Genomic DNA, 9,464 nt, shown 5'->3' with positions numbered 1-9,464 from the left:
AAGTACAAAAATTAGCCAGGTGTGGTGGTGCCCACCGGGGATCCCAGCTAATTGGCAGGCTGAGGCACCAGTACCAGAGTACTCCCAGCTCTTGATGGTGCCACTTACAGATACCACAGGTTCCATTAGCAGCAGGGTCCCCTTTAAGCTCCTCAAAGCGGGTAATGTCTGCTATCACTGTGTTTCCCCCAGGGTCCCCAGAACACAGCTTTGCCTACTGGGTCTTTAGCAGAAACCAGAACTGCATGGAAGTCCAGTAGCCTCAGACCTTTAGACCAGCAGACTAGATGCTGCTTGTCTATAGGATCTTATATGGTACAGAGAGGGTTCCTGTAAACATGGATTCAGCCTCTTGCTGACAAAAACAGGTGGTTCTGTGCCTGGGTCAGGAATCAACAGCTGGGATTGCAATCCCAGCCCCACACCCACCTTACTGCAGATGTGGAAATGTTGCTAAATATTTTGGCATCTGTCTTCCATTTTAACTAAATGTTAAAATACCCACTGCTATTTTCTACAAGTATGGGAAGGATGAAATTAATTTTGATGAAGAGAGCAGTTAGTTTCTCAAGACAAGACAGGACATCATTCATCACTTTCATGGTGGTCAACCTATAGGACTTACTGTATGTCTTCAGCCGATAGTTCAGGGAGTAGTCCACTGGACTCATAAGAAGTCTATTTTTACTGACTGCAATATTCGGTTTGTTATTTTCCTGTTCGGAGCAGGATTTCTCAATGCCTTCTGGAACGTTCAACTCTGTGTTTTTTCTGGAAAGAGTCCTGTAAGATGCCACCTTGCTGATGTTTGGGGTAGAACACAGAAAGCCAGGGACTGGAGAGAAGAAACCCAAACACACGATGGATTAGAAACTGGTGACATCAAATTGGTTTAATCGGGACTGAGGGATGTCACTGACAGCCTTGCCTATTGATTTGAAGATGTCGTTTCCCCGCTTTTACTCTTCTCATCTCCACTCCTGATCTCTTTAAAGTCAACTTGTCTTAGCTACTCAGTCACGTTGAAGCCAGGACATAAACCCTCCTATCATTATCTTGTTTATGAGTTCTTCAGGATCTTATATGGTACAGAGAGGATTCCTGTAAACATGATTTAGCCTCTTGCTGAGAAGAACAGGTGGTTCTGTGCCTGTGTCAGGAATCAATAGCTGGGATATTAACTCTAGTCCCACACCCACCTTACTGTAGATATGGAAAAGCTGCTAAATACTTTGGCCTCTGTCTTCCATCTTTAACTAAATGTTAAAATACCCACTGTTATTTTCCTAGAAGTATGGGAAGGATGAAATTAACTTTGAAGAAAAGAGTGTATCATTTCTCATAGACAAGACAGGACATTGTTCAGCACTTTCATGACAGTGAACCTACAGAACTTACCTTCCGTCTTCAGCCGGCAGCCCCGGTAGTAGGCCACTTCACTCATAAGAAGTTTATTTTTGCTGTCTCTGCATTTCTGTTCTTCATTGTGATCTTTTCGATCTTCTGTAAACAAATTCAGAAGAGCAGGTCACATTAAGCAAATCATACTTCACACAACACCAAATCAGTATGCAGTCATAGCACAAGGACGTAAAATATTCTCAGTGTAAGAATGTGATATTCTAATGGGAGTGTTCTAACAGGCCCTAGATTAAGTTGCCTCAGAAGTAGATGAGCCTACTTTTCAGATCCATGGGACAAAATCTCCGTCATCTGGTAGATCTTCATCACATATCCTCTGACCTAAGTCAGGGCAAATAATTAAAACTTTTTCCCAAAAATCTTCAAAAATTGCACTAACTACTTACCAGAACAATTGCTGCAATACCAATTTATCTCATCATATATCATGGTCAATGAATGGTTAGAGAATTTACATAGGAGACTGGACCAAGGGATGAATTCTAACAACCTTTACTGAAAAAAGAATCTGTGGAGCCAGCCTGGTGTCTCATGCCTGGAATTCCAGCATTTTAGGAGGCCCAGAAGGGCAGATCACTTGACCTCAAGAGTTCAAGACCAGCCTGTGCAACATGGTGAAACCCTGCCTTTACTATAAATACAAAGATTAGCCAGGGGCTTTGGTGCCCACCAGGGATCCCAGCTAAAGGGGGAGCTGAGGCACCAGTAGCAGGGTACTCCTTGCTCTTGATGGTGCCATTTACAGATACCACAGGTTCTATTAGGAGCAGGGTCCTCCTTGAGATCCTCACAGGAGGTACTGTGTGCTATCACTGTGTTTCCGCCAGTGTCTGCAGAACACTGCTTTGCCTACTGGGCCTCAGCAGAAACCGGAACCAAATGGAAGTTCAGTAGCCTCAGACATTTCGACCAACAGACTAGATGCTACTTGTCTGTGGGATCTTATACGGTACAGAGAGGATTCCTGTAAACATGATTTAGCCTTTTGGTGAGAAAAACAGGTGGTTCTGTGCCTGTGTCAAAAATCAATAGCAGGGATTGTAACCCCAGTCCCACACCCACATTACTAAAGACATGGAAAAGTTGCTAGATACTTTTGCCTCTGTCTTCCATCTTTAACAAAATGTTAAAATAACCATTTCTATTTTCTACAAGTATGGGAAGGATGAAATTAATTTTGATGAAGAAAGAGGTTAGTTTCTCAAAACAAGACAGGACATTATTCATCAATTTCATGGTGGTCAACCTATAGAACTTACTGTATGTCTTCAGCCGGTAGTTCAGGAAGTAGGCCCCTTGGCTCATAAGAAGTCTATTTCTGCTGGCTCCGAGAGTCGGTTTGTTTTCTTCCTGCTGGGAGCAGGATTTCTGAATGCCTTCTGGAATGTTCACCTCTGCGTTTGTTCTGGAAGAAGGCCTGTCAGATGCCACTATGCTGACATTTGGGGCAGAACACAAAAAGCCAGGGACTGGGGAGAAGAAGCCCAAACATATAATGGATTAGAAACTGGTGACGTCTCTGAAACTATTCCAAACAATACAAAAAGAGGGAATTCTTCCCAAATCATTTTACGACACCAACATTATCCTGATTCCAAAACCTGGCAGAGACTCAACAAGAAAAGAAAACTACAGGCCAATATCCATGATGAACATAGATGCAAAAATCTTCAATAAAATACTGACAAGCCGATTGCAACAGCACATGAAAAAGCTTATCCACCATGATCAAGTAGGCTTCATCCCGGGGATGCAAGGCTGGTTCAACATACGCAAGTCTATAAACGTAATTCACCACATAAACAGAACCAAAGACAAAAACCAAATTATTATCTCCATTGATGCAGATAAGGCCTTTGACAAAATTCAACAGCCCTTTATGCTAAAAACACTCAATAAGCTAGGTATCAATGGAACGTATCTCAAAATAATAAAAGCTATTTATGACAAACCAACAGCCAATGTCATACTGAATGGGCAAAAACTAGAAGCATTCCCCTTGAAATGTGGCACCAGACAAGGATGCCCGCTCTCACCACTGCTATTCAATATAGTATTAGAAGTTCTAGCCAGAGCAATCAGGCAAGAAAAAGAAATAAAGGGCATTCAAATAGGAAAGGAGGAAGTCAAATTGTCTCTATTTGCAGACGACATGATTGTATATCTACAAGACCCCATCGTCTCAGCCCCAAACCTCCTGAAACTGATAAGCAAGTTCAGCAAAGTCTCAGGATACAAAATCAATGTGCAAAAATCACATGCATTCCTATACACCAGTAACAGACTTAAAGAGAGCCAAATCAAGAACAAACTTCCATTCACAATTGCCACAAAGAGAATAAAATACCTAGGAATACAACTAACAAGGAATGTAAAGGACCTCTTCAAGGAGAACTACAAGCCACTGCTCAACGAAATAAGAGAGGACACAAACAGATGGAGAAACATTCCATGTTCATGGTTAGGAAGAATCAATGTCGTGAAAATGGCCATACTGCCCAAAGTAATTTACAGATTCAATGCTATCCCCATCAAGCTACCAATGACCTTCTTTGCAGAACTGGAAAAAACCACCTTAAACTTCATATGGAACCAAAAGAGAGCCCGCATAGCCAAGTCAATTCTAAGCAAAAAGAACAAAGCGGGGGGCATCACACTACCAGACTTCAAACTATACTACAAGGCTACAGTAATCAAAACAGCATGGTACTGGTACCAAAACAGAGATATAGACCAATGGAACAGAACAGAGGTCTCGGAGGCAACACAATATATGTACAACCATCTGATCTTTGACAAACCAGACAAAAACAAGCAATGGGGAAAGGATTCCCTGTTCAATAAATGGTGTTGGGAAAGCTGGCTAGCCATGTGCAGAAAGCAGAAACTGGACCCCTTCCTGACACCTTACACGAAAATTAACTCCAGATGGATTAAAGACTTAAACATAAGACCTAACACCATAAAAACCCTAGAAGAAAATCTAGGCAAAACCATTCAGGACATAGGTGTAGGCAAGGACTTCATGACCAAAACACCAAAAGCATTGACAACAAAAGCCAAAATAGACAAATGGGACCTAATCAAACTCCACAGCTTCTGCACAGCAAAAGAAACAATCATTAGAGTGAATCGGCAACCAACAGATTGGGAAAAAATTTTTGCAGTTTACCCATCTGACAAAGGGCTGATATCCAAAATTTACAAAGAACTAAAGCAGATTTACAAGAAAAAAACTAACAAGCCCATTCAAAAGTGGGCAAAGGATATGAACAGACACTTTACAAAAGAAGACATACATGAGGCCAACAAACATATGAAAAAATGCTCATCATCACTGGTCATCAGAGAAATGCAAATCAAAACTACATTGAGATACCATCTCACGCCGGTAAGAATGGCAAACATTAAAAAATCTGGAGACAGCAAATGCTGGAGAGGATGTGGAGAAACAGGAACACTTTTGCACTGTTGGTGGGAGTGTAAATTAGTTCAACCATTGTGGAAGACAGTGTGGCAATTCCTCAAGGACATAGAAATAGAAATTCCATTTGACCCAGCAATCCCATTACTGGGTATATATCCAAAGGATTACAAATCGTTCTACTATAAGGACACGTGCACACGAATGTTCATTGCAGCACTGTTTACAATAGCAAGGACCTGGATCCAACCCAAATGCCCATCGACGATAGACTGGATAGGGAAAATGTGGCACATATACACCATGGAATATTATGCAGCCATCAAAAACGATGAGTTTGGGTCCTTTGTAGGGACATGGATGAACCTGGAAACCATCATTCTCAGCAAACTGACAGAGGAGCAGAAATCAAACACCGCATGTTCTCACTCATAGGCGGGTGTTGAACGATGAGAGCACATGGACACAGGGAGGGGAGCACTACACACTTGGGTCAGTTCTGGGGAAATAGGGGAGGGACGGTGAGGGGTGGGAAGCTGGGGAGGGATAGCAGGGGGAGAAGTGCCAGATGTAGGTGATGGGGAGGAAGGCAGCAAATCACACTGCCACGTGTGTTCCTATGCAACAATTTTGCATGTTCTTCACATGTACCCCAAAACCTAAAATGCAATAAAATAAATAAATGGGAAAAAAAAAAAAAAAAAGAAACTGGTGACGTCAAATTGGTTTAATCGGGACTGAGGGATGTCACTGACAGCCTTGCTCATTGATTTGAAGATGTCATTTACCCACTTTTACTCTTCTCATCTACAATCTCGATCTCCTTAAAGTCAACTTGTCTTATCTACTCAGTCACCCTGAAACTCGGAAATAAACACTTCTACCTTTATCTTGCTTATACATTTTGCAGGATCTTATATGGTATAGAGGATTTCTGTAAATATGATTTAGCCTTTTGCTGAGAAGAACAGGTGGTTCTGTGCCTGTGTCAGGAATCAGTAGCAGGGATATTAACACTAGTCCCCCCCACCTTACTGCAGACTTGGAAAAGTTGCTAAATATTTGACCTCTGTCTTCCATCTTTAACAAAATGTTAATATACCCATTGCCATTTTCTGCAGGTATGGGAAGGATGAAATTAATTTTGATGAAGAAATCTGTTAGTTTCTCAAGACAACACAGGACATCATTCATCACTTTTGTGGTGGTCAACCTATAGAACTTACTGTATGTCTTCAGCTGGTAGTTCAGGAAGTAGGCCACCTGACTCATAAGAAGTCTATGTTTGCTGACTCTGTAATTTGGTTTGCTTTCTTCCTGCTGGGAGCAGTATTTCTCAATGCCTTCTGGAACGTTCACCTCCGTGTTTTTTCTGGAAGGAGGCCTGCCAGATGCCACCATGCTGACGTTTGGGGCAGAACACAGATAACCAGGGACTGGGGAGAAGAAACCCAAACACATGATGGGTTAGAAAATGGTGACATCAAATTGGTTTAATCGGGACTGAGAGATATCACTGACAGCCTTTCCTATGATTTGAAGATGTTTTTTCTTCGCTTTTACTCTTCTTACTTCCTCTCTTGATGTCCTTAAAGTCAACTTGTCTTAACTACTCAGTCACCTTGAAACGTGGAAATAAACACTTCTACCTTTATCTTGCTTATAAGTTCTGCAGGATCTTATACGGTACAGAGAGGATTCCTGTAAACATGATTTAGCCTCTTGCTGAGAAATACAGGTGGTTCTGTGCTTGTGTCAGGATCATTTGCTGGGATATTAACACTAGTCCCACACCCGCCTTACTGCAGACGTGCAAAAGTTGCTAAATACATTAGCCTCTGTCTTCCATCTTTAACTAAATGCTAAAATACCCACTGCTATATTCCTAGAAGTATGGGAATGATGAAATTAACTTTGAAGAAGAGGGTGTACCACTTATCAGAAAAAAGACAGGACATTGTTCAGCACTTTCGTGACAGTGAACCTATAGAAACTACCTTCCGTCTTCAGCCGGCAGCCCAGGTAGTAGGCCACTTGACTCATAAGAAGTTTATTTTTGCTGTCTCTGCATTTCTGTTCTTCATCGTGATCTTTTCAATCTTCTATAAACAAATTCAGAAGAGCAGGTCACATTAAGCAAATCACACTTCACACAAGACCAAATCAGTGTTCGATCATAGCACAAGAACTTAAAATATTCTCAGTGTAAGAATGTGGCATTCTGACAGGAATTTTCTAACGGTCCCTAGATTAAGTCGCCCTAGAAGTATATGAGCCTGCTTTTCAGAACCATGGGACAAAATCTCCCTCATTCAGTAGATCTTAATCACATCCTCTGACCTAAGTCAGTGCAAAAAATTAAACCTTTTCCCCAAAATCCTTAAAAATTGCCCTACTTTCCAGAAGCGTTGCTGCAATACTGATTTATCTAATCATATATCATTGCCAATCAATTGTTAGAGAAATTTATATAGGAGCCTGGACCCAGGGATGAATTCTAACAACCTTTACTGAAAAAAGAATCTGTGGATCAGGCATGGTGGCTCATGCCAGGAATCCCAGCACTTTAGGAGGCTTAAGCAGGAGATCACTTGACTTCAGGAGTTCAAGACCAGCCTGGCCAACATGGTGAAACCCCGCCTCTACTAAATATACAAAAATTATCCAGGTGTGGTGGTGCCCACGGGGGATGCCAGCTAATTGGGGAGTTGAGTCACCAGTACCAGGGTACTCCTTGCTCTTGATGGTGCCACTTACAGATACCACAGGTTCTATTAGGAGCAGGGTTCCCTTCAAGCTCCTCACAGTGGGTACTGTGTGCTATCACTGTGTTTCCCCCAGTGTCCCCAGAACTCAGATTTGCCTACTGGGCCTTAGCAGAAACCAGAACCAAATGGAAGTTCAGTAGTGTCAGGCATTTAGACCAACAGTCTAGATGCTACTTGTCTGCAGAATCTTAGGTGGTACAGAGAGGATTCCTGTAAACATGATTTAGCCTTTTGCTGAGAAAAACAGGTGGTTCTGTGCCTGTGTCAGAAATCAATAGCTAGGATTGTAACCCCAGTCCCACACCCACCTTACTGAAGACGTGGAAAAGTTGCTAAATACTTTCGCCAGTCTTCCATCTTTAACTAAAGGTTAAAATACCCATTGCTGTTTTCTACAAGTATGGGAAGGATGAAACTAATTTTGATGAAGAGAATGGTTAGTTTCTCGAGACAAGACAGGACATCATTCATCACTTTCATGGTGGTCAACCTATATAACTTACTGTATGTCTTTAGCTGGTAGTTCAGGAAGTAGGCCATCTGGCTCATAAGAAGTCTATTTTTGCTGGCTCTGATATTCCGTTTGGTCTCTTCCTGCTGGGAGTAGGAATTCTCGATGGTATCTGGAAAGTTCATCTCTGTGGCCTTCCTGGAACACGTCCTGCCAGATGCCACCATGCTGACATTTGGGGCACCACAGGGAGAGCCAGGTACTGGGGAGAAGAAACCCAAACACATGATGGGTTAAAAACTGGAAACCAAATAGTTTTAATCAGGACTAGGGATGTCAGTTAACTCAAATTGTTAACTTACTGTTGAGAAAAACTTGATCCCTCCTCACAGCACTTTAGGGTCCTTAACCACAAAAACAAGGTTCGCAATGCTTGAGCTGAGAACTGAAGGCGCTGTCTGCAGCTCAGACTCTCACAAGAGTGTGGGAGATAGTGGGCAGTGTCCCAGGTAACGGTCTGCTGTTGCAATAACAGAATTAGAAGCTGGGCGTGTCATGGAATCTTAGGAGCCCTTCATTCCATTGCCCAGGGTTTGCTAAAACACAGGCCTCCTGGTCTCACCTGAGGTCACAACAGATGGGGACCATTACTCTATAAGTCACTCTCAGTATCTGTGTATCGTTGTGACAATGCCACAGTCCCATCTCATTTCCAATACATCTAAGCATGTGCCTCATTTTTCATCTCTTATGTGTGTAAAACCATCAAGGCAGAAACAGTTTCCCAACACATGATACCTTCTTAATGCTAGTCATGAAGTCAGTCACCTCTCCTTCTCAAATGTTAAAACAGAATTTAAGGCTTTTCCACAAGTTTAAGATATCAATCTATTACACTGTCATGATATCCTCTGAGTCTTCTGCAATTTTTTCTGTATCCACTAGAAAGTCAATGAGTAATTCATTTCTTAAAAATGTTTTCTTTCCTGGCTCAATATTCTTCTTGCTGCATCCCATGGTTATGCTGATTTAGTTTTTCTTACTGGCAGATACCACTACACTGATGTTTGTGGCAGAAGAGTCTTTTCATTACACTTAAGACCAGTGAGATGTCCCTACGTCCAAAGCTTCCTCTATGTGGAGTGATTTGTTTTTTAATGTGACTGCACACTACATCTCATTCTTGTCACTTATGGGTATCATTCTAGTCCCAGAAGAGCTCTTTTCAAGGTATCAAGTCATCAATATCATTTCTATAGAGATCTCCTGAAAACAAGTGTGACCATCTTTCTTGGGAAGTCTTGTAAACCTGATATGATTTTGTTGTTTTCATTTTGTTTTTTCTATATGTTGAAAATAACAGGGCCATGAGTGGCCCTTATGGAATACTGTTTGATAG

At 41.8% G+C, this 9,464-nt stretch overlaps 1 protein-coding gene across 2 annotated transcripts; it reads right to left on the bottom strand.

Annotated features, from left to right (window-relative positions):
• Nucleotides 1–421: 421 nt before the first annotated feature.
• LOC116547185 lies at nt 422–8,388 on the bottom strand. Of its 2 annotated transcripts, none has more exons than XM_032273223.1 (5): nt 8,118–8,388; nt 6,844–6,948; nt 2,682–2,891; nt 1,399–1,503; nt 422–835 (listed from the first exon to the last, which is right to left on the bottom strand). In XM_032273223.1, the coding sequence occupies exons 2-5, from the start codon at nt 6,887–6,889 to the stop codon at nt 486–488; spliced, it is 711 nt and encodes a 236-aa protein (XP_032129114.1). In that variant the 5' UTR covers nt 6,890–6,948; nt 8,118–8,388; the 3' UTR covers nt 422–485. The 2 variants fall into 2 exon arrangements, with proteins under 2 accessions (XP_032129114.1, XP_032129113.1); XM_032273222.1 differs by lacking the exon at nt 2,682–2,891 and adding an exon at nt 6,073–6,282 and having other exon boundaries at nt 447–835; nt 8,118–8,373.
• Between the last annotated feature and the right edge of the window lie 1,076 nt (nt 8,389–9,464).

This window comes from Sapajus apella, unplaced genomic scaffold, assembly GCF_009761245.1.
Source record: "Sapajus apella isolate SASKATOON/1434 unplaced genomic scaffold, GSC_monkey_1.0 scaffold2310, whole genome shotgun sequence".
Lineage (NCBI taxonomy): Eukaryota > Metazoa > Chordata > Mammalia > Primates > Cebidae > Sapajus > Sapajus apella.
The sequence above is the reverse complement of the archived record's forward strand: the minus strand, read 5'-3'. Positions and strand labels throughout refer to the sequence as shown.